The 25,454-nt window shown below is 36.6% G+C and overlaps 4 protein-coding genes across 5 annotated transcripts; 2 read left to right on the top strand and 2 right to left on the bottom strand.

Annotated features, from left to right (window-relative positions):
* Positions 1-2,008: 2,008 nt before the first annotated feature.
* LOC114712545 (uncharacterized) lies at positions 2,009-3,938 on the bottom strand. Its single transcript, XM_028897104.1, has 2 exons — positions 3,927-3,938; positions 2,009-2,550 (listed from the first exon to the last, which is right to left on the bottom strand). The coding sequence occupies exon 2, from the start codon at positions 2,478-2,480 to the stop codon at positions 2,178-2,180; it is 303 nt and encodes a 100-aa protein (XP_028752937.1). The 5' UTR covers positions 2,481-2,550; positions 3,927-3,938; the 3' UTR covers positions 2,009-2,177.
* A 2,382-nt stretch (positions 3,939-6,320) lies between these two features.
* On the top strand, positions 6,321-9,529 carry LOC114712539 (uncharacterized). Its single transcript, XM_028897092.1, has 3 exons — positions 6,321-6,364; positions 7,117-7,491; positions 7,612-9,529. The coding sequence occupies exons 2-3, from the start codon at positions 7,130-7,132 to the stop codon at positions 9,527-9,529; spliced, it is 2,280 nt and encodes a 759-aa protein (XP_028752925.1). The 5' UTR covers positions 6,321-6,364; positions 7,117-7,129.
* Positions 9,530-10,542: 1,013 nt separating this feature from the next.
* LOC114712537 (uncharacterized) lies at positions 10,543-15,995 on the bottom strand. The gene is made up of 7 exons (XM_028897091.1): positions 15,444-15,995; positions 12,499-12,699; positions 11,805-12,418; positions 11,633-11,714; positions 11,147-11,554; positions 10,849-10,958; positions 10,543-10,759 (listed from the first exon to the last, which is right to left on the bottom strand). The coding sequence occupies exons 1-7, from the start codon at positions 15,993-15,995 to the stop codon at positions 10,543-10,545; spliced, it is 2,184 nt and encodes a 727-aa protein (XP_028752924.1).
* A 4,454-nt stretch (positions 15,996-20,449) lies between these two features.
* On the top strand, positions 20,450-24,784 carry LOC114712546 (cysteine synthase 2). 2 transcript variants are annotated; one of them, XM_028897105.1, is made up of 6 exons: positions 20,453-20,726; positions 20,915-20,989; positions 22,723-22,866; positions 23,144-23,533; positions 23,622-23,857; positions 23,995-24,784. In XM_028897105.1, the coding sequence occupies exons 1-6, from the start codon at positions 20,508-20,510 to the stop codon at positions 24,215-24,217; spliced, it is 1,287 nt and encodes a 428-aa protein (XP_028752938.1). In that variant the 5' UTR covers positions 20,453-20,507; the 3' UTR covers positions 24,218-24,784. The 2 variants fall into 2 exon arrangements, with proteins under 2 accessions (XP_028752939.1, XP_028752938.1); XM_028897106.1 differs by lacking the exon at positions 20,915-20,989 and having other exon boundaries at positions 20,450-20,726.
* Positions 24,785-25,454: the final 670 nt, after the last annotated feature.

The raw sequence follows: 25,454 nt of genomic DNA, 5'->3' as shown, positions 1-25,454 counted from the left end.
TTGATAAAGACTCACATATAATTAATAGAGAAAAAATAATTTGATATTTTACATTTATAACTAACATTAATTCTCTAAGTAGTTCCTGCATTTATGATAGGAAGGAATATCTATTTATTAACTTAACATATTTCATGGAATTTAAGGAATAATGGGACATGGTTACAATTTATGAGCAATACCATAACATGCACATATTTAGTGTTTGATAGTACCTCGAATAAGTTTGCCAATGATAACTTTACCTATCAAAAAAATATTGTGAGATATTATATGTTTTATAAATATATTCATATTTATATCATCACATATAAATAAATAATTTTTATATTAATCTAATTTCATCTGTTCATAAGCATGATGCCCATCATTTCCATCAGAAACAAAATAGCTCCCGACAAAGAAAAGGAGAATGACGAAGAACAACATCATTATCAATAATATGTGGCCATGGCGAATTAACCAATTCAAGCATTTGTTCCGTTTCTTTAAGCATATGTTTTGTAATAGCACATCAGTCTTGTGTTAAAAAGCCTTTAATGTCCTTAATATGAGGGTTAATCAAGATATAGATAACTTCTTATTCATGAAGTTCAGCTCTCAAAGCAAATATTAATACCCCTTCCCTCTTAAACACAAAAATTAGATAATTATTTATAGATATTAATAAAATTAGTTATAAAGACACTGTTAATTTGATTTTTTGTTTTTTAGATACCCGTTAATTATTTGATTGGAAACCAGTAAATTGATAAGAATGTCCATTTAATGTCTACAATATAAATATGTTAAAAAAATTATAAATTTAAAAGATAAAATAATTAATGTCTTATATTTATATTAGAGAAAATATAAAATAAATTCCTGTAAACTTCGTGAAACTACTAGACAGGAAGCTTATTGTCATCAAACCTACGTGCTAGTCTACCAGAGTTTCCATCGTAGCCTGGAGTGCATCTTCCATCATCACTTTACTCATGTTATTAAAAAAAAATTGTATCCATAACATAATGACATAAAATTAGATGAAAAAAAATCCTAAAAAATACTTTTGAATTTTAGAATTTTAAATCAGTCATACTTCCCATATTTTAACAAGAATTGAAAACATTTAAAACGTAAATAACAACATATTTTTATGTCATTCTTAATTTGAGATTTTCAAATTTTAGAGGTATTTTTTTCTGAGTTTTTTCAAATTAGATATGAGGCATGTATATTGCATAAAGTATAAAATATAAATTATAAAATTGATTCATACTCAGACCCAAAAAAGAAAAATTGATTCACACTATAAATGATACATAAATACTATAACTTGTTATAAATTTTATTTATTTTTTATCTTCCATCCAATGAAAAGAATTCACATACTTAATTGTATTGACAGAGATTCAAACTCGTACTTTAAAAAAACCCAACAAGTTACTACAAATTTGATGCTTGAAATTGATGTTAATATTTTTTAATCAATATGCATAGGCTGTGCATCAAGCATGTCTTAAACCAGATTACATTTATCTTGATCTGCCATCATTTCAATCTATTGCACAAGATTCAAGAAACAGTGTCCATAGGTTCTTATATAATAGAGGATAATATGTATAATTTTTTAATTCAATAAAATACATGTGTCTAGCAAAACAATCCACAAGGAGTTCAGTGATTAGCTCCATCAATATCACTCAATATATTTGTATTACCTAGAGTTTAAATAAACTCACAAAAAAAGTTTATGTAATTTACTTTGTTTGAAATTACTAAATTTCAAGTTAAATTTGGTAACACTTACATTTTTATAAGTTTTTTGCAAAAAATTTTTAAAATTTTTGTAGGATTATTAAAAGTGAAATTATAGCTATTTCATTTTTCTATAAAATTACGAAAACTAATTTTAATCGTATGTTCATTACGGTCACTGTATAACACTCCCTGCTTCACAGTGCCGCAACTCTCAAAACATTCCGATCCAATACATCAAATCAAGAACAGCGAGGCATAAATCAAAGAGAGAAAAGAAAAAGAAATTAATTATAAAAGTTCCAGAGATTACAAGCTACCGTAATATTTCTACTTTTCAGAGTTAAGACACTAAAATTAATCTCCAAACTGCAGCTAACCTTACTACGATGCTAACTGCTACGTTCTGTGTGTGATTGATTGCCCGATCTGATGCTCTAATCGGACTTGCTGGCTTGAGATTCCAGCTGAAGCTCGTGGTGGCCAGCGACGTAATCGAGGAAAACCTCACCGGCGGTGTTGTTGCTGCTGCTGCTGCTGCCAGCGGCGGAGGAGGAGGTCCGGCCGAAGACGAGGACGAGAGCGAGGAAGAGAGCGGTGGAGAGGAAGAGCGGCCAGAAGTAAGCCAAGACGGTGAGGAATCTGGGAGCGAGGACGGCGAAGGAGGAGACAGTGAAGGCTAAGAGCAGAGCTGCGACGAAGTGGTATTTGAATTTGAAGAGTCTCTGAGAGATCTCCATGATGATGATGGCGATTGAGTTAGAGAGAGAGAGAAAGAGAGACAGAGAGAGAGAGAGACGAGAGAGTGTGCTGGTGACGATGAAAGGGAGAAAAAGAGGGCCGTTGGGTGTGCAGAGATTCGCTGCTGCCACTACATTGTCACCCTCGATGAAATTACCGACTTGCCCTTTCTTTCGGTTCACGTGTGCGGGTTGAGCCCTCCCTCCCTCATCGTATCTTTGGTAAAAACCCTAATTTTCAAGTTCTTAATAACGTTGATGCTGAAGAAAACTTTTTTTAAAAAAAAATGTTTATGGATATAGTTTTTTATGAATATTCTTTTGGTGAGCTTTTTATTAAGGAAAAATGGCAAATAAAGAACCCAATATGTGGAATTATGATTTGGAACCCTCAATTTGAAAAATAGTAAATAAAGACCCGGTTTTTTGTAAATATGAAATTTTGGTAAAATGTTTGAAATGCCCCTCAGTCAAGTTGTGATTTGCTTACTTGAAATTATCATTCGTTAAAGTGAACTCGTCATTTCTTATAATCAACTTTTCATTTGACATACTCTCAGCAAGTTGTGATTTGATCTATTAAAGTTGTCATTCGCTAAAATGAACTTGTCATTTTCTATAGTCAACCTGTCATTTGGCATACTTGAGTTGTGATTTCGGACATTTCACCAAGATTTCATACTTGTAATAGGGACTGAATCTTTATTTGTCATTTTTCAAATTAAAGGTCCCAAATCACAATTTCACATATTATAGGTTTTTATTTGCATTTTTTCTTTTATTAATTTTCTATTAATAAACTTTTTCTTAGTTTTATTTATGAGTATAGAGTGGATTGGCTAGCTAAACATGTGGGATCCACCTCTATTGTATGTCTTTTTATGATATTATTTTTAACTTCTTCATATGTAACTTTTCAATAATTTTTTATACATTTTTTACTTGGATATGCATAGAACTTTCATGTGTTTAACTTTGGCTTGAATGTTTTTTTAAAGCAAAAAATATTGCGTGAAGTAAATTTGTATACTCAGTGATGTTTGGTGTGATATTGATGGCTTTTAACAACTTAATGCTCACAATCAATAACAACAATAATTAACAATAGTCAAAACACAAATAGTGAAATATGAAAGATGACGAAAAAGAGAAAGGAAGAAGAAAAAGGAAAGTATATAACTTTAAAATTAGGTTAATGGGAACATTTGCATTATAAGTTTTTCTCTAGATGTTATTGGCATGTTTAGCTTTTGATTGGCACAATATTTTATTTCCCAAAGTTTTAGAAATGGGATAATGTCGCCTGTTAACAATATTTGATTAACATTGACCATTAGTTGACTAATTCTAGCTAAAGTTAAAAGATTATTTTGTCCCAAAAGTGTTTCCGAAAGAGCAATTGATATTCTAAAGTTTCAATTGGTGAAATGTTTTTATTTAGATTACCAAATTCAAATAAAAAAAGAATCCAACAACATGCAATGTTCAAACTTCAAAACGGTTCATATTCTGGGATTCCAATTAGAAACCTTGCTTAAGGTTGCCAGGCATCAATACTAACTCTACTAGGTGCTCCGCAAACTTTTCCTTGAGAAAAGTCTAGACTTGCCCTTAATTCATCAATGGACAAGTCCAAAAATGTCCATGAGCAAGTATGGACTTGCGCATGCTAAATCATGAGTGAGCATGAATTTTATTGGAATATTTTTAACATGATGAGATGTATTTTTTAAAAAGTCATATGTAAATTTGTTAAATTGATAAATTTATATGAATGGTTTTGTTCTCATATAAATTAATATAATTATATGAGGGATTGTGTTTTTACATAAATTAACATATATTTATATGAAGGATTATGTAGGAAGTTACAATACCAAAAGACACTAAGATTGATGTCTAAAGACATATATAAAGGTGTGATAACTACCTCTTAGTGAAAGGTTGCGTCGTTTTCTTAAGGCAACCCTACATATTAATAAGGTGTAACTCTTCACGAAAAGGATGATAAATATCCTTTAATTTTTTAAATTATGTTGGTTTATGTTAGTTCATAGATCAACATATGATTGTGACTTTTAATTAAAAAGGTATTACTCCAAAAAGCATCTCTTCAAGACATCTCTTCAAGACATCCCTTCATGATCTATATAAAACCTTCACCATCACTCTGTTCGTAAGAGGTAGAAAGAATACACAAGACAAACATACTAAAATCAAATTCATTGCTTTTGTCTGTGCGTTTACATAAAGATAAAGTCAAATTATCACTTTGTAAAGGTTACTGTTGTCTTAACTTGTATCTTGAAAGTATAATTCATATTCAAGGATCTTCATCATATCTTGAACGAATTTGCCAGTTAACTTAACTTGCACCCTATAAAATAGGAATAGGTAGGGGCGAATTAAGTTTAAAGAAAAGTGCTGCTTTTAAAGAAAAGTGTTGCTTATGCCTGGAAAACATTATATATCACTTTCTTCTTTATGTCTTTTTCTTGTACTATTAAGAGAAACATTCTCGCCAATAAACTTGGCTAGATCTGCATATGAGCAACTTGAAGGAACGAAAGATAGGATGTAAGTCATTTAGACTAGCCCATGCTTGACTATTTTAGTGAATTGTAGCAGCGAGACCACTCTATTACTTACAATATCTAATTGCATATTTAAGTCATTTGCAAATGATTTTACTTGCTAGCTGTTTAATAGGAATTTCTGTGAGACGTCCATTGCGACTCGTACACCATAGAGGGATTAAAGTAGGTTCCATGATTGGATTATGTACATTGGAGGTTGAATTGGCCATTATGAGCTGGATTATGAGATCACTAAAATGGTTGACTTTCATATATGTGTTGAGGTTCAACCTTTAGTTATGAGAAAATTTGGCTAATTGGGAGTTTTGGTTATTAATTGGAAACTCAAATGGATTGATAGGACTAAATAGTGATTGAAATTGGGTATGAATTGGGAAACGGATGTCAAAAATGATAATTGAAACTTCTAATTGTATGAGTTAGTATATTTAGTCACTTCGAGCAACATAATGATCGTTTATTATATTAATTATTTAGATAAACCTTGATTGAGGCTTGTGAATAGGGTTTCCACCAATTTTTGCACTATGCATGTCCATTTGTGGTGTTCTTGAGCTTTTTTTTTTTTGGGTTATATGAGTATGATAATTAAAGCAATGAATTTAATTATGTTTATAAATCGAATCGGTCTTGTGAGATCTATGTTGAATTTTGAAATGAATTATGTTTACACATGATGAAGATTCTATATATGTTTTTGTCATCGAAAGTAAGGTGATTGGCTTGTAAAGTTGTGAATTTTGAAATTATGCATTGACAATTATGATGATTATTACCGTTATATTACCAGATTGGGCCGGGGGTTAAAAGACATAAGAATTGTGAACGTTGATACGGACAATATTATTATCACGACATGATATACTAATTGGACTGGGTTTAACGAGATAAGTTAGTTTCTTACAACGTAACGAATTACAATTTAAATATTTGTTAGGAGAGCCAAAAAAGTGCCTACACTTAGTACTTTAACAGTACTTCAAATAAAATTAGGGAAAATTACTGTAGAGTCCCACAGAAGACAATTTACTACCAGAAGGTCCCATGAAATCCCCAAATTCCTCATAAGTCCCCAGGGACCTCTGGGTAAATAATTTGAGTTGTGATATTACGTACTTGCCCTCAGTCATTGATAAAGGAAAGAAAAGAGGGAGAGACGCTGATTGGCTTCATTTAGTGCGGTTGTTTGTTATGCATGCACAAGGAAGAGAAGCTTCTGAAAGAAAGAAGGGAGTTATGCGCTGGTACTCCATCGCAGGCAAGCGACATTATTTCTTCATCTTCTTGGTACGTCTCATCATTAACAACATTTCTCTTCTTCTGTACACAACCAGTGTCAAGTTTAATGTTGGTCTGAAAAGTTGATTGTGTGTTGATATGTGGGTATTAAAGATGTGATTCAACTCACTAGAAATATTAAGGGAGGCTCATTTTAGTCATATGTGGTTTTAATCATGTTAGGTGTGGTTTTACTATGTGTGGCTAGGGTTAGAAAGCAATGCTCTGTTTTTCGGTGAATGAGGCTCTGTTTTTCGGTCACTGATGCTGTGTTGCTGATGAAGATGAGTGGAAAATAACAGATATTTATTATTGTAACCCCTCAAATGCGATGGTTAAATGTGTTGTTAATGGGTACATCGAAGGTTGTTAACATAACTGTATGACTTGTTATTAACAACCAGTCGCAGCTTTAATGCTGGTCTGAAAAGTTGATTGGGTGTTTATACGTTGGTATTAAGCATGTGATTAAGCTCTCTAGAAATATCAAGGGAGGCTCATTTTAGTCATATGTGGTTTTAATCATGTTAGGTGTGGTTTTACTATGTGTGGCTATGGTTAGAAAGCAATGCTCTGTTTTTCGGTGAATGATGCTCTGTTTTTCGGGCAATGATGCTGTGTTGCTGATGGAAATGAGTGGAAAATGACAGATATTTATTATTGTAACCCCTCAAATGCGATGGTTAAATGTGTTGTTAATGGGTACATCGAAGGTTGTTAACATAACTGTATGACTTGTTATTAACAAGTGATTGTGGCAGGTTGATATCCAGGATGGCAACTTCCAGTGCAAAGCAATTGTTTTGCTACCTCCATATAGGAGGACAATTTATTAATGGTGTAGAAGGTGAAACGCAGTATGTTGGAGGTGGTGTGAGAACAAGAATGATAAAGGAAGGGACATCATATGGAGAATTTAGAACAATGGTGGCATCAATTGTGGGAAAAGAAAGTAATGGAATGGTTATGAAATTCACAGTAACCTTTGATGAGTGTACATTTGTGGACCTTGTAGATGATGAAGGAGTAGAACATTTGATTAACTTCAATGGCGACAGTGGTCATGTATATATAGGAGAAAATGGAGATCAAAATTCACAACTAACAAGGGATGTTGTAATAGAAGAGCAACATGTGTAAGTTGTGTTATTTAAATTTCGAAGTAATATTAGCTATTGTCAACTGTTGTGCATAAGTTGTTATTATAGTGATCGAAGGTTGTCATTAACGACCCCTTGACCTGTTCTGTTATGTAGGATGGAAGACTTGTTCGGAGGTTCAGATACATTGTCCATGTCTCCACCTAATGTGGTTAGTGAAGACCCACTATTGTTGCCATGTGGTTCAGAAATGATGCCAACCCCAATTCCGGAAATGAATTCAATAAAGTGGAAGGGTTTGGTTATCGGAGAAGGACAGATTTTTCCTAATGCAGTGGCTCTTAGGCAAGCACTGTATAGGTACAGTATTGCTGTGAAGTTTTCATACAAGTTTGTGAAGAACAATCAACAAAAGATCATTGTGAAGTGTATGGCGGAGGGATGCCCGTGGTATATGGGTGCATACTCAATGGGACAAAGACAAGATTCTGAGTTGTTAATAATTAGAACCTTAAGAAGTGAGCATGTGCATTATGCACAGGACAGCTTGGTTGTATCTCACTCTAGAGGGTCAAACTTAACATCATCAATCATGATAGATTCTTTGAGGTGTAATATAGACAAGAATGCTAATGAACTTAGAAGAGATCTGTATAGAGAATATGGGGTGCGACTGAATTATAGTCAAGCATACAGGGGTAGAGAAAGAGCATTGAGGGAAATACATGGTCGTGCACAGGATTCATACATGGCGATTCCCTGGATTTGTCAAAGGCTCATTGAAACTGATCCAAACACAAGTGCTCGATGGGAAGGGTTGGATAGTAACAGATTTCAGAGGGTGTTCATTGCTTATGGATGCTCAATTAATGGATTTTTAGAAGGGTGTCGACATATACTTTATATAGACGGCTGTCATCTAAGTGGTCCTTACAGGGGGACATTGATTTCAGCTAATGCATATGATGCAGACAATGAACTATTTCCATTAGCATATGCTATAGTTAGTGGGGAGACATATGATGATTGGGCTTGGTTTCTCCAGAACATCAAAGACATCACAAGATCAGTGGAGACAACGATAGTTTCAGATCGGAATAATGCCATTATAGGTGCTGTGCGAACAATATTTGGTGGCGAGAGACATGCTTTTTGTTATAGGCATGTGAAAGAAAATTTTAGTGCACATTATTTAAAAATTAACCGAGGCAGGGGACGAGTTTCAGGTACTTCAAAGGACGTTGCATTGAAAATGCTGGATGGAATCGCCTATGCAAGGATTGAGGATGAATATGTTGCTGCAATGGGGAAACTTAGATCATTCTGTCCACAATTGGCTGATTGGGTTGACACTCAAGGAGATGTAGATCGGTGGGCTTTAAGCAAATTCCCGTTTAAGCGATGGGATAACATCACTACTAATGTTGCGGAGTCGTTTAATGCCTGGATTTTGAAGGAGAGGAAGCACAATGTGTCAGTTCTCATACATGAGCATATGGAGAAATTAGCCAAGAAGATGGTTGCAAGCAAAATGGCAATGGAAAATTGGACAAATGGCGTTGGGCCAAATATTGAGTCCAAGTTGCAAGAAAAAGTAGCAAGAGCGGAGAATATGCATACTGTATATTATGGAGATAACCGAGTTCAAGTTGATACTACATCTCCTACTGGAATAATTTGTGTCACTGTTGATCTCACAGCTCAGAAATGCACTTGTTTAGCATGGCAAATGAGCGGACTACCTTGTGCTCATGCCTGTGCAGCGATAAAGCTACTTCATGGTAGTGTTTATGAATTTGTAGATGATTGCTATAAGCTGTCAGCCCAAGAGAAGATATATGCAAGTAGTATGAGGCCAATTGCGACACATGATTGTCCTCGTCCCGAAGCTCTCACCGTTACGCAGATGATGACGGGAACATTTTTACAGCCACCAATCACTAAAAGACCCTCAGGGAGGCCAAAGAAAAGAAGGATTGAATCTCAATTTCAAAGTAAAAAACTTTACCACTGTGGAAGATGCCATGAGCCAGGCCACACTGTGAAGACTTGCCAGAACCCCAATCCAAGTTGAGCTTTGCTGGTGGCTTGTTGATATTTCGTTTTGTGAATGCTTGTGACAGCATTTTTTTTGTAAATGTCATAACCTACACCTCAAGTTGTCCGTCATTATCCACACATGCAACACGTATGCTTTTTTGAATAGGTTGTAAATTTGGTGTAGTTATGTTGTACATATATATATCAAGTGGTAAATGACACCTGGTTGTAATCTGATATAACATCATTTCTGTATTTTTGATGTACTGGTGAATAGGTTGTAATGGACTTGTTATCAGACGCCATGCAGGTTGTCATTAGCAGTCTCAATTATGTTACTGATATAAAGTGACAATTTCTCCTACTTCCAGTGTTCAGTGATTTCTTAAGACATTCGAGCTGTGTTAAAGTCATAATATGATATGATTTGGTTAGAATTAGATCTCATGTGGAGGTTGTGGTATCCCCAGCGTCAGTTGTCAGGGGCAATGCGAAGGTTGTTAACCAATTCTGTTCGGGTTGTCAACAATCCCTGTTGAGGTTGTAAATGAATTGCTGGAATAAAAATCTGCTGTAATATGATTTGGTTCTTTTAAAGCTGTTAATGACTTTAAAATGCTCCCAATTTTTGCTATTAAGGTCGTTATATGTGCTCATAATATAATTAAGTTAACAGCTGTGTTATACCCCGACTGAGTTGTTAACCAATTCTGTTCGGGTTGTCAACAATCCCTTTTGAGGTTGTGAACAACCCCTGTTGAGGTTGTAAACAGATGTGGCAGAGAGGACTCTGATATATGCCTATGATGTCACCGTGGGTACCATTTGTTTATCCAGTCTTATTCAGTCTGCATTTGTGGCCATGATGAAAACACATGAATGCCTTTACAAAAACTTGATAACCAGTAAAGGATATCAAAACACATTAACATATCTTAACATCCAGGATTCATACATGCTCAAAGAAAAGAATAAAATGTAAACTTGACGTTCACATGTCACTATGCTGTCAAATAAATAAATGTAAATACAATATATGCTTGTCATTTATTTCTTCCTCTTGCTTTGGGGGTTTCCTCGCAGCAAAGATAGCACTTCATCGCCATGCAGGTTGTTCCGATGAGTCACGAGCCACCACAAGCATCCAACCTTCAAGTCATGGATTTCTTCAGGGGAGTACTTAGGCATTGTGTAGCCGTCATCACCATACTCAGTGCCGTCCCATGTTTGTAACCAGCTCAACACATGCACCCCACAAGAGTCCCTACAAAGGAAAAACAAGTACTTTAGTGAATGAACATTAGCTCCCAAAAGTTGAGACACAAGTACTTGTTGTGTTGAAAAATAACTCACGTGTCAGATTGCACATGAACTTTTGCCCATGTGACTTCCTCGTCAATCTTGTCCTCCTCCGCAAACAGTGATGGCTTCAGCACACGAAGCACTTGGCAGAAACAATCTCTCTGCAAAAGAGGGACAAACAGAAGAAACAAGTTTGACAGTTGTGAATGACAAGTTATGAGGAAGCATTAACAACCTTCGCTGTAGCGAATGACAAGTAATCAGCAGGCATTAACAACCAGGACAGTTAAGCAGACAAGCAACCATAACGCATTAACAAGTTATAGAATGAATGTAAAGTTGTGCATACAATCCCTCTCGCCATGAATTGCTTAGGATCTATCTGTCCTCTCTTCTTCCCTTGCTTCCTTTGTGGTTTCTTCCCTGTTTTCATTGCTTCTTCTTCCTCTCTTTGTAATCTCAACATCGTCAAATTGTCCACCAACGAGTCAAGGGCATAGAAACGCATGGTTCTTACATCCATCACGTAACAGAACCAATGGTAATTGAAAAGGGTGGGGCCAAATATGAAGTCACAGTCTCCAATGTTATATCCTATGTGCTCCGGTAAGATTTCATGTTCATGTTTTTCCATGCTCCACCTAAGAGGATTAGCGGCCATTGTTTGCATTAACTCGGGTGTAAAAATGTGCCTACTGACACGACTGTGGTTCTCTTTTTCATCTCCCACCAAGGTTCTCGCCACCATAGACATGAACTATATCACACATACAAACAGTTAGTCATGATCATAATGACATTCGCAGTTCTCTATCTATATAAACAACTGTCTTACCCTGTCGTTCATCCATTTCCTGTCTTGTAGGCAGCAAAGCTCAGCACGTGTCAAGAAGTACCCATACATCTCTACAATGTACCTGCAGCAAAAGGAACAATGAGCACAAGGGTTGTATGTGTAAAATTGTTGTCAATCAGTTGTCCCAATTACAATCAGTCCCAACACTTACTTGGCACCTTCATCTTGATCACATCTTCTCGTGCACATCTGGAATAATTCCTCTTTCTCGTCAGCTTTTCTCTTGCCACGGCCTTTTTTCACCTCCTCTAACCAGGGAGATTTGATTGCACGGCTTCTCACCCGTGTTGATCTTCTTACATCCATTTGCCCTTGTGCTTGCTGGTCCATTTCATCCTTTTCCTCCATTTCATCGCCTACACCCTTATCCTCTTCTGCTGCTGCATCACTAGACTTGTCTTGTGTTTTTTCTTCTCCATCATCCTCTGATCCAGAGTGACTCCCTTCTCCTTTCTCCTCAGGTTGAGATTGACTCTCTTCTTCACGCGAAGCACTTTTGCCCTCTTCTTTATCATCTCCTTCTGGTTCACTCTGTTGTTCCTCTTGTGACAAAATTGAATCTTTTGGGCTTCCTTTACCTTCTTCACCGGTTTCTTCATCTTCAGTTGCCTTCTCTTTGTCATCTTCGCTACTTACTGCTTCCACCACATCTTCCTTGTCAATCTCATCCGTCAACCTCAACTGCAGGGAAACCAACTCTTCTCCAATTGTCGACACCAACCCTTCAACCATGGTCATCAACCTTTCATACGTTCTCTTGATTTCCTGCAAAACAACAGTAATGAAAGTTATCATTACTCCAAATTCTACACAGCACCAAAATAAGCTTCACATGATTTACTTACAGGGTGAGTTAGCTTTATTCCTGTGTTGGATGCACTTGTTGAAGCCCCACCGACACTCGGAACGCCATGCAGTATGCCTCTGTCGCTATTCTTTTCTGATTTCACTCTTGCCTTCACTTTTTCCTCATCCCAATAAGTAATGGCATTTTCATTTTTTGCCGCCTTTTCTTTTCCGAGAGGAAAGTGTTGTAGGCAATAAATCTGCATGTGAAGTTAATGATAACTTAGATATACAACAACATCATCCAAACAGGCCACTGACAACATAAACAGCGGAAAATCACAACCTACACACTGCCCAATAACAACATACACAGTGACCAATCACAACCTACACACTGCCCAATAACAACATACACAGTGACCAATCACAACCTACACACTGCCCCATAACAACATACACAGTGACCAATCACAACCTACACATAAGCCTGTCACAACATACATTTACGCCATGCACAACATGTACAGCATCCAGTGACAACCCATACTCAACAGAATGACAACACGAACAGACTGCAATTACAACCTATACATAACCAGGTGACAAACCAACACATCCTAATGACAACCTGCACACAGCACAATAACAACCTCTACACCAGCCAGTCACAACATATCCATAACCAGTTCACAGCGTACATTTCTCCAACTGACGACATAGAGTAGTAAATAACAACATACACAGTGACCAATCACAACCTACACATAACCCTGTCACAACATACATTTGCGCCATTCACAACATGTACAGCATCCAGTGACAACCCATACTCAACAGAATGACAACACGAACAGACTGCAATTACAACCTATACATAACCAGGTGACAAACCAACACATCCTAATGACAACCTGCACACAGACAATAACAACCTCTACACCAGCCAGTCACAACATATCCATAACCAGTTCACAGCGTACATTTCTCCAACTGACGACATAGAGTAGTAAATAACAACATACACAGTGACCAATCACAACCTACACATAACCCTGTCACAACATACATTTGCGCCATTCACAACATGTACAGCATCCAGTGACAACCCATACTCAACAGAATGACAACACGAACAGAATGCAATTACAACCTATACATAACCAGGTGACAAACCAACACATCCTAATGACAACCTGCACACAGCACAATAACAACCTCTACACCAGCCAGTCACAACATATCCATAACCAGTTCACAGCGTACATTTCTCCAACTGACGACATAGAGTAGTAAATAACAACATACACAGTGACCAATCACAACCTACACATAACCCTGTCACAACATACATTTGCGCCATTCACAACATGTACAGCATCCAGTGACAACCCATACTCAACAGAATGACAACACGAACAGACTGCAATTACAACCTATACATAACCAGGTGACAAACCAACACATCCTAATGACAACCTGCACACAGACAATAACAACCTCTACACCAGCCAGTCACAACATATCCATAACCAGTTCACAGCGTACATTTCTCCAACTGACGACATCGAGTAGTAAATAACAACATACACAGTGACCAATCACAACCTACACATAACCCTGTCACAACATACATTTGCGCCATTCACAACATGTACAGCATCCAGTGACAACCCATACTCAACAGAATGACAACACGAACAGAATGCAATTACAACCTATACATAACCAGGTGACAAACCAACACATCCTAATGACAACCTGCACACAAGACAATAACAACCTCTACACTTCACAGTCACAACATATCCATAACCAGTTCACAGCGTACATTTCTCCAACTGACGACATCGAGTAGTAAATAACAACATACACAGTGACCAATCACAACCTACACATAACCCTGTCACAACATACATTTGCGCCATTCACAACATGTACAGCATCCAGTGACAACCCATACTCAACAGAATGACAACACGAACAGACTGCAATTACAACCTATACATAACCAGGTGACAAACCAACACATCCTAATGACAACCTGCACACAGCACAATAACAACCTCTACACCAGCCAGTCACAACATATCCATAACCAGTTCACAGCGTACATTTCTCCAACTGACGACATCGAGTAGTAAATAACAACATACACAGTGACCAATCACAACCTACACATAACCCTGTCACAACATACATTTGCGCCATTCACAACATGTACAGCATCCAGTGACAACCCATACTCAACAGAATGACAACACGAACAGAATGCAATTACAACCTATACATAACCAGGTGACAAACCAACACATCCTAATGACAACCTGCACACAAGACAATAACAACCTCTACACTTCACAGTCACAACATATCCATAACCAGTTCACAGCGTACATTTCTCCAACTGACGACATCGAGTAGTAAATAACAACATACACAGTGACCAATCACAACCTACACATAACCCTGTCACAACATACATTTGCGCCATTCACAACATGTACAGCATCCAGTGACAACCCATACTCAACAGAATGACAACACGAACAGAATGCAATTACAACCTATACATAACCAGGTGACAAACCAACACATCCTAATGACAACCTGCACACAGACAATAACAACCTCACACTTACAGTCACAACCTACACATCAGCTAATCACAACCTACAGTTGTGTCATTCACAACATGCACAGCAGCCATTGACAACCCACGATAAACCGAATGACAACACGAACAAAAGGCAATTACAACCTATACATAACCAGGTGAAAAACCAACACAATCCATTAACAACCTGCACACAGTACTATAACAACCTTGACACCAGCAAATCACAACCTATACATAAGCAGTTGACAGCATAGTAAATAACAACCTACACAGCACATTGACAACAGAGTAGTAAATAACAACATACAGAGCAACCAATCACAACCTACACAGCACATTGACAATAAACTAACATCAAAGTAAATGAATCATACCCACACTTACCATTAGGAAGTACATGCAACCTCCCACATTTTTCGTCCCATCAGCTTTTCCTTTCTTCTTTCCTTTCTTGAACTCTGCAATTGAGTTGCAGAATTCTTTCAAAACTAAGCTGCTCCAATCATAGTGTCCTAAACTATCCTTTGTCACCACCATGACTTTCAACACTTTATCACTCACCCATACACTAGAGCCAGGACACAAGAGGACTCCTAGTGCATACATAACAAAAAGGAATTCAAACTTTTCTTCCTCTTTTCCTTCAATCAACCATGTTCCTATTGTTTTGTATGGCACTTTCCCGTAGTCACTCCTTAATTTCTTGAACGTTTCATCTTCATTCTCCACATTTATTTTAATATCTTCCCCCTTAAATGGTAGACCCATCAATTCATTTACATCTTCGGGCCCCACTAAATGCGTCTTCCCTCGAATTGAAATTTGCCTACTTACAGGGTCAAACACACGGATCAATTCACCACAAAAATCTCTATAGATCTGTGAGCAGCATATGTCAACCAATTTATCAAAACCTATTCTTTTCAGTCTTTCCATCTTCTCTTTACTTTTCTTTAATTGCTTGCAGACTTCCATAAATTGTCCCGGAGCACAGCGTGTGTGAAAGGGAACAATATAATTCTTCCCTTTTGGTGGGACTCTCATTTCTTTAGCCCTTTCACCATATTGTTCTTTCTCCTCTTCTGTTAAGTTCCCCCAAGCCTTTTTCACAGAGTTAGTGCCCTCTTCAAAAGACTTAAACTTCTTCTTGTTCTGCTCATAAAACTCTTCAGTGAATAATATGTATCCGGAGAAATTCCTAGCCCTTTGTCCATCTTTACTCTTACTCTTTTTAGTCATTTTGTTCGACTGCAAAAAGGAAAAAAATTACTATCATCAACATATATTTTAAAATAGTAAGTATCTTCAACACCACCAAATTATTCACTAATCAACAAAATCAAAATATATCCCTTTGGATGACAGAAAGCAATGAACGGCAGTAAATAATATGGATCACAAATCAATCCACCAGAATGAATTTCCCTTCATTGGTTATAGTATAGAGCCAATAGGTGCTATATCCAACAAGCAATTCCCTTTCTGACCTTATGGCCAAATTAACATTCCACCATGGAGCCCACCATAAAAAGCCAAACAAAACCTTTATTATTTTATTGCCGAACAAATCAATTACATAAAGTTCTCCCTTTTAATTCAGCAATATTAACAATAACTGATTGCTGCATTTAAAAAGCTCTACCAAATCAAATTTTTGACAATTTTAACCAGTGTTCTTCAAACTGATCTCTAATATAACTTTGTACCAACCAGCCCCAACTTTTGCCCCTAACTTTTATTCGCATGTCAGATCATTGTAATATCCACATACATCACATTTCTAATATCACAGTGAAAATACAAGTCACGGTTATCACTGGTTCCATATATAAACACACGAAACAACCGAACATTCCAAACCACTTCAGGTCATCGAGCAGCTTTTACGAACAATCAACAATTCAAATGTTCAAACATTCCAAACCAAACATTTTTCAAAATATGACCAAGAAGCTTCAAATTGTCAAATATTCTAACCGAGAGAGACTAGTTGTCTGGAGATTGAGGCGTTAGTAGAGAGACCACCGGACTGTACCAGAGAGTTCACGGCGTCGGAGCAGACGGCAACTGAGTGCGGACCAGAGAGGGATGGAGTGCTGACCAGAGTCGGCCGGACCGTGCTGGAGATTGAAACCGTTCAATGCGTCGGAGAAGACGGCGACGGCGGGCGGACGAGAGACCGACGGACTGCGGACGACAGACTGACGGCGTGCAGACCCGAGACCGATGGACCGCGCAGGGGATTGAAGGCGTTGGACCAGAGAGTGACCGAATGCGGAGCACCGACCGACAATGTACCAACCAGAAACTAACAGACCTCGCCGGAGATTGAACCTGTCGGAGCACACAAGGATAAAGCACCAACGACACGGCGGCGGAGTGTGAGCGGGCGACGGAGTGTGAGCGCGCGGCCGATTTCCCGAAGATGAAAACCGAAACGATTTTGAGTGTGCTTCGGTTACTTTGTCTAATCAAAAAGGGCAAGAAAGTAATTGCAAGTTTCAAATTTTTTGCTATAAGGTCCCTTGGGACCTCATAGGAATTTGGGGATTTCATGGGACCTTCTGGTAGTAAATTGTCTTCTGTGGGACTCTACAGTAATTTTCCCATAAAATTATATCTAATAGAAAGATACATGTGCTTAGTCAAAAAATTATTGCATGATATGTCATCATAAGGAGTTCAGTGATTAGCTTCATCAGTATCACTGAATATATTTGTATTACCTATAGTTTAAACAAACTGACAAAAAAGGTTCATGTAAATTAGTGCCGAACTTAATGATGTATATGTGAGTTCTAATAAAGCGGTTCTAACAGCTTAAACACCAAACAATAATATATGTGAATGTAGATGATGCTTTTGAGTGACTCCTTGTATTTATAATCCAAGCCACTTTGAATTAGTTTGAAACTTAACATGACTTTTTTTTTTTTTTTTTTTTAAAAAAAAATGGTTTGCGGGTAAAAGAGTTGCCTTCAATTTGGGACCCAATCTAATTAATTGGAAATAGTTAAAGCCTAATGCAGCTTCGAATACTGAATGTCAAAGAAAAAAGGGTCAAAAGAAAAACCTAATTTGAATTTGAATTTGGTAGAGTTTAATATAACTTTGGATATCAAATATTGCCAAAGGAGGTTGAGGGAAGTCAATACTACTTTCGTTCCTTAATATAAGAGCTAGATAACTAATTTACAAGGATAAAATAATTAATTATATTAATTATTTGTAATAATTGATGTTGACTATCCTAAAACATCATTGTTAATTATGTGCGTTTGAATTGAAATTTAAACCCTTTAATATGTGCAATCATAATGGGGACTATTTTAAAAAAAAATGCATAAATATGGAAGAAAAAGGGATTGAAATCTTATATTTAGAACCAAATCGAATTTTCAACTAACTCTTATATTTAAAACCGAAAATACTATCTCCAATCCTTAATATAAGAGCTAGACAACTAATTTAAAAGGGATTAAGAAATTTAGTTAAGTTGGTTATTTATAATAAATGTGTGTTGATTTTCATAAATTATCCTTTTTTTTAGCAAAATAAATTATCCTATTTAATCATGTACATTAGAACTACCTATTGGTAGAAACCTCTTACTATCAATACGGATATTTTGAAAAAAATATTATAAATTCAGAAGATAAAGTCAATTGAGGTTTTATATTTAAAACCAAATCTAAATCTCAATTAGCTTTTATTTATAGAATCAGAGGTAGCAGCAATTCATAATAGCAAAACCTATGGGTGCATGAATAAGAAATCATTCTTAGGGGTTGGGTTAAAACTATTTGCTACATATTCTATTTACAATTTGTAAGAATTTAAAAGAAAAAAAATCTATTTGCTTTAGTTTTACTTTTGTTGGGATTGGTCAAATCCTCTTGTTTTGATAGAACATAAAGAAGTAATGGACAATGCATGAAGTGAAAAGTTTCGTTATTTTGGAAGCTAGTGGGTAAAGATAAGGTTCAATTTCAATTCATGGGACATAAGTCATGACTTGGTTGATGATGATCCTGTGTTGACGATTGATTGAGAGCATGATGACAAAAGGGTTTCATCTGTATATGAATGGGACCCACGTCTATGAGTAATCGATGATCCATCACCAATAATTGTACTTTTTTCTCCTTAAAAAAAAAAAAACCTTCTATCCCTACTTTTTGACCAAAAGTAGCTAGGTTTATTTACCCTAAAACAAAAATAGTGAGAGTTTCCTGAGAAAGTAGGGACAAGTTCCCCTCAATATATGTATCAATTACTAAAAGATGTGTTCTGAAGGAGAAAGGTGTAAAAAATCATGTTTTATTTTAGGAAAAATTACTCATAGATCCCAAGTAGAAAAAAATTAAATAAAAGATATTCAAGAAATTTAAGTCTTTTAAGAGTTTGACTTATAAATGATGTAAATCAATAGAAAAATGTTAAAGCTTGAAATTAGAGACATAAATTGTTAAATTTAACTTTTGAATATGATTTTTTTTTAAAGATATTTTAGTATTTGATTGTTTTACTTGGAATTTATGAGTAATTTTTCCTACATTTTTGGCAATTATATAGACTATTATTTAGAATTTATTATGAAATCACTAATGAATGTTTCCGTGAAGAAAAAAGGATCTCGTTTAAACAAAATTTTTTACCTATAATAAATAATAAGTTAAAAGATTTGTTGTCAGATAAATTTCTTTTTCTAATAAACTATGTCAAAGTTTTCAATTCTATTTGTAAAAAATGTTAAAACTTATAAAAGGTGCAGGATAATTTTTTTTTGGTTACATTAAACTCAAAGATAAGCGGAAATCGCGACTTGTAAATAATTTGAACTTTCAATCGTTTTTGTATTTTACATTTTCTTGATGGTAAGAGAATTTTATTAAAAAACTTAGGCTTAGGAGGCTCACCAGGATCAGTTATGCCTCAAAGTTCAGAGAATGCTTATGGAGTTATTTACAAATCACTCACCGGCAAAATTATCCTATCAGCAGCTAGAGATCATGAGTTATGAGTAAATTTCTTACTAAGTAGACAAGCTTTTGTCTGCTAAATTATTTTATATTTTCATTCATAGATATCTTTCTATTACAGGTAATCTTATTCGAGGCACTATCTTCTGCAGAAGATTTAAACTTTAGTTCACTATATTGTGAAGAATTAGTTCTTTTCACCATACTCAACCCTGTTGGTAAATTATTTTATATTTGATCCTATAATTATGATTGTTTACGCCCTTTTAAGTCAAATTGAGCCCAAATAAACTTGTCCTAGCCAATGACCCACCGGATTAAGTGGGCACTTTGCATGGTAAGTCCATATGTCAGGCAAGATGCAAGCCCATTTCAACTAGCCGCCTTGCCAAGTCGTTAATCGTTATGCTCTACGCCGTCTCCGGTCGTCCTAGGCGGCAACACTCAACAGGCTCGAACTCCAACAATGGCGCCTGTGAGAACCACAGGCGCTATTGTCGGCGTGGCTGCCATCTTTGTCTCAGTCGCTTTCTCCTATTTCATCTGCGAGCGTCGTTCTAAATCTTCCTCCATAAACACCCGTTCACCTTCGTCAAAGAAGAAATCGAGGAAGGGGCTTGTTGGTGCCATTGGTAACACGCCTTTAATTCGAATTAACAGCCTCTCCGACGCCACAGGTTGTGAAGTAAGCACTTTGGACCTCGCGATACATTCTTTTACCTTGATATATATGATTGATATGTCATCTGGGGATTCGTTAGTTTTTCCCTCCGAGACCCTTGAATTTGTCTTTGGCCTTTATTGTCGATTTGATTTTGAAATTGAACTTAAGATTTACTGGCTTTGTTTTGCGGCTGTTTTGGGGTTGTACAGATTCTTGGGAAGTGCGAGTTTTTGAACCCTGGAGGGAGTGTGAAAGATCGAGTTGCAGTGAAAATCATTGAAGAGGTAACTGTTTGTGAGTCATATATGTATCCTGCAAAGGGTACTGTTAAGTATTACTCTCAAGCACGGAGCAACTTTAAATTTTGCCCATTAATAACCTTTTAGAAGAAACGTGAACCAAATATGCATTAGAGCCCATAATTGATGGTTTTTTCCTTTCCTACTCTGTCTTTTCTAGGAGTGTTTTGTTTTCTTGGTTTTTGGGGTGATGGGGCCTCTGTCAATTCCCCCAGCTGTTGATGATCAGAAACTGCTAAATTTCTGCTAATTCTACGTTGGAGAAAAAGTCACTGGCAGTATGTCGATAATGATTTTTGGTTCCCCGGCGAATTATTAGAGCTTTGAATCTATTTATCCTTTTCCATTTAGTAACAACATCCCTCTAGTGTTCTTTGTAAAAACACTGCTCTCTCTCTCTCTCCCACTCTCTCTCACGCTTACGCACTAAAGCATATAATGTTATCAACAAGTAAATAATCACATCTCATATATTTGTCAAGCTCACAGTTGGACATTGTAAGTAAATGGAGATCTTGAAATGTATGCAAATTATTCTAGGGATCATTAATGCATGTTCGACTAAAATGATCAAGGATTTGCTGTTACTTGAGACCGATGCTTGTTTTTGTTTTTTTGTTTTTTGTTTTTTACCTTGAAAGTCTCAGTATTGGATCTTTTTTGTGGTTTATGTATGTCCCCTGGGATTACAAGCTTAATAACAGTGATACTCCTGTCTTATTAGTCATTATGAAATCATATTAGGTTGACTTAAATGATTTCGTAATTGATGAGCTTGATCGCATCTGAGTTAAACCAATAATACTTGATGTTCAGTGTAATGCATGGATGACTTTGGCAACTATGAGACAGACATGTATTATGTGAAAGCTGGTAGTATTTCTGTAAAATTTAATAATTAATAATTTAGAACTTTCAACCAGTATCTTGAAAATTCTCGTATCAATTCCTAATTTGGTCAGTGTAGACATGATGGAACCTGACCCACTCAAACATCGTGCTCGAGAATGTGCCTATTAATCCTGTCCTAATGAGAGGTATATTACAGTCTGCCTTAGATATTTGTACTCTGAATTTAGAATTTACTTGACTTGTTATGGGTAGAGAACTGATCGATCTGATTTCCCAAATCTTCTATTCTGTTTCTGTTACTTTTTACCATTGTTTCAGATAAAGGAATTGAAGCCTTTTTGCTTGTTCTCCTCGACAGTATAAGGAGTTAAAACTGTGATAAAACCATGTGTATATCATTAGAAATACATGGGAATCTAATTAGATAAACTATGAATTTACTTTCTCCTCTATAGGTGAGAACTCTTTTCAGAAGACAACTTATCTGAGGTCAACAGTTTACTCGTTGAATCTATAATTGATTTAAACTGTGTTCAGTGTTCAGTGTTTAACTAATTTGGTTTAAGTTTACTGTTTGGAATAATCATTGTTTGAGAAACTAATGTGTTTGTTTCATTTAAGATTAGTAAAGTGCAATATTAGTAATCAAACTTTTGTTTATATTTATTTATTTTGAGGCAGAGAACTCGTGTTTCTATTTTTTTTTTTTTTTTTAAGAGATGCAATCAATGTGAACATTGTTAGTTCTTTCATGTAATACTGTTTTTCACCATTATTTTCCAAATAACAAGATTCTATCATTTCTATAATCTGGCCGAAGGACTCATTTGTTTTGATTTTATTCTTATGATGGTTATTTCTCACAGGCTTTAGCATCTGGCCAGCTATGCCCAGGTGGAATAGTTACTGAAGGGAGTGTTGGAAGCACTGCCGTTAGCCTTGCCACTGTTGCACCTGCCTATGGATGCAAATGCCATGTAGTTATCCCAGATGATGTTGCTATTGAAAAGGTGTGTTAGAGATGCAATTAAATTTACCTTCAGCCTTCCGGTCCCCTTTATGCATTGTACGGTTAACAAAATAAGTGGAAAAAAATAGATTACCTGGAAAACATAATTGGTAAAAAGAGGGCATTTGCATGCAGATGCGACGTACACAACTGTTACATGTGCTAAAATGTGAAATGGTTGTGGTTCTGACTGAAATAGACTGTCATCTCTCCTCAGACTCCCTTCTCTCCCTCTTGTGCTGAAAGAGCTATTTCACTATAATGGGATCACCTTTCAGGCTCGGATAATTGAAGCGCTGGGAGCTACTGTTGAAAGAGTAAGACCAGTGTCAATCACTCACAAGGACCATTTTGTAAATGTGGCAAGAAGACGGGCAACAGAAGCAAATGAGTTTATGTTAGAACAAAGAAAACAATTACAATTGAATGGTGGAAACATCAAACTGGTTAATGGTTGCAGATCTGAAGGGGATAATCACGGTTCAGCTTTTTCTATGGATTGTCATGGCGGTTTTTTTGCTGATCAGTTTGAGAACTTGGCAAACTTCAGGGCCCACCTTGAGGGTACAGGACCTGAGATTTGGGAACAGACGAATGGAAAGTTGGATGCATTTGTTGCAGGAGCTGGCACTGGTGGCACTTTGGCTGGTGTCTCTAGGTTTCTTCAGGTCCATCATCAAGGTTCCTCTGACCTTCTGATATTACTTGTTATTCTGATTGTGAAAATTTCCTGAATGATTTCCATGTTTTTGTCAGGAAAAGAATCCAAACATCAAGTGCTTCCTCGTCGATCCTCCTGGTTCTGGTTTGTTCAATAAGGTAACAAGGGGGGTGATGTACACTAAAGTGGAAGCAGAAGGAAAAAGGCTCAAGAATCCATTTGATACCGTAACAGAAGGAATCGGATGTAACAGGATAACAAAAAATTTTATGATGGCCAAGGTTGATGGTGCTTTCCAAGGCACAGATATGGAGGCTGTTGAAATGTCTAGGTGATTCCTTATTCTTTTTAGAAGTATATTGTCGTGTGCTCCAAGTTTCAGTGTTTCTTCTCTTTTTAATATTTTAGGCACCAGCCTGAAAGGCTGATGAATTGAATAAAAATGTGGCCTTAAATCTTAATTTTCAGGTTTCTTTTGAAGAACGATGGACTATTTCTTGGGAGTTCTTCAGCAATGAATTGTGTTGGAGCAGTTAGAGTAGCCCAGTCGCTTGGCCCTGGTCATACAATTGTAACCATTCTCTGTGACAATGGAATGAGACATCTGAGTAGGTTCCACAATCCTCAATACCTGTCTCAGCTTGGCTTGACTCCTAAGGCAACTGGATTAGAGTTTCTGGGTATCAAATGAGGATGGCAGATTTAAAACTCATGCTCCAACCTACTGGACTGTTACCCTATTGCCTCCTACCTTGATCTTCCTAAATCGGGATTACATGCAGCTAAAGTGTGTTATAGAGATGGTGAGCGAAAGGGCTTCACTTTTGTGAGACCTGCAGGAAGGAACAGAAGTTGGACTCATTTCTCTCTTATTTTCTCTCTTCCTCTCATCACTTCAGTTGGATTATTGTGTGAGAAGATTTAGGCTTGATCTTTCTAGGCACCTGATGGGTAGGCCACCTAGAATTTGGAGCAGGTTTTATGTCAAGATTTGTTGCCACGTATGCCTTGGTACGTATTGTAAGTGGCACCCTATATCATGGAAAGCTGACCTGGACAAAGCTTGGGGAGATTTTGCTAGAAGGAAAATAGGCTTTTTGTGTAAAACTGTTATTCTTTTTTCACTAGACTAATTATTTATCAATTGCTCGAATGCGAGTGAACAGTTATGCATTCTGTGACCTTGGAATTTGGCCAATTCAAATTCTCTGGCAATAGGATGATGAATGGAATTTCAAGCCTTTTGCTTTGGAAATGTCAGGTTCAATTCTACTGTGAAAGTGAGAATTATTATGTTGAGACAGTGACTCCTGCTCCAAAGATGCATACCAGGCAAGAGACTTATGTCTCTGGCCTCACCACGTATTTTTCTGGTACGCTTTAGATTTCTGTAATGTGTGCCTTCTTTGATAAACATTGTTTTGCTTTAAGCATTTTTAGCAGTGGCTGTGAACACATGGAAGAAGGAATCATGGTTGTTTGCATGATATTTAACCAAGTCACTCCTAAGAAACCCACCCTCCCCTCCCCCTCCCCGTGGGGGAAGGGGGGAAAAGATTTCATTCAGGTTGCACTTGCTTTAGTCGTTTGAATCCATATGCTTAATTCTTTTTTGGTGAATATCTAGATTTTTATCCCTATCCCACTTTAATATCCCCTTGCTAATTGAGCTAATCTCTAATGATTCCTTTACTCCTTAATTCTAAGGGTGCTACTTTTCCAATTTTGTGTGGGTTGTTTTGTGTGTCGATCTTTTCTATATTGATCTAATCTTGTTGAAAGTTCCTGAAAGGACCTAATGCTGGTACTTCCTCATGGGGTGGAATTTTAAGTGAACCTGGCACCACGTTGTATATCTATTGCATAAAAGCATAATCTAATACAATATATTATGGCTTATTGCTTTTTTGGTGCATGTAATGTATGGT

The sequence above is a fragment of the Neltuma alba genome, unplaced genomic scaffold (assembly GCF_004799145.2).
Source record: "Neltuma alba isolate B1F8T4 unplaced genomic scaffold, ASM479914v2 tig00011371_pilon, whole genome shotgun sequence".
NCBI lineage: Eukaryota > Viridiplantae > Streptophyta > Magnoliopsida > Fabales > Fabaceae > Neltuma > Neltuma alba.
Note: the sequence above shows the minus strand (reverse complement) of the source record. Positions and strands in the feature narration are given on the sequence as shown.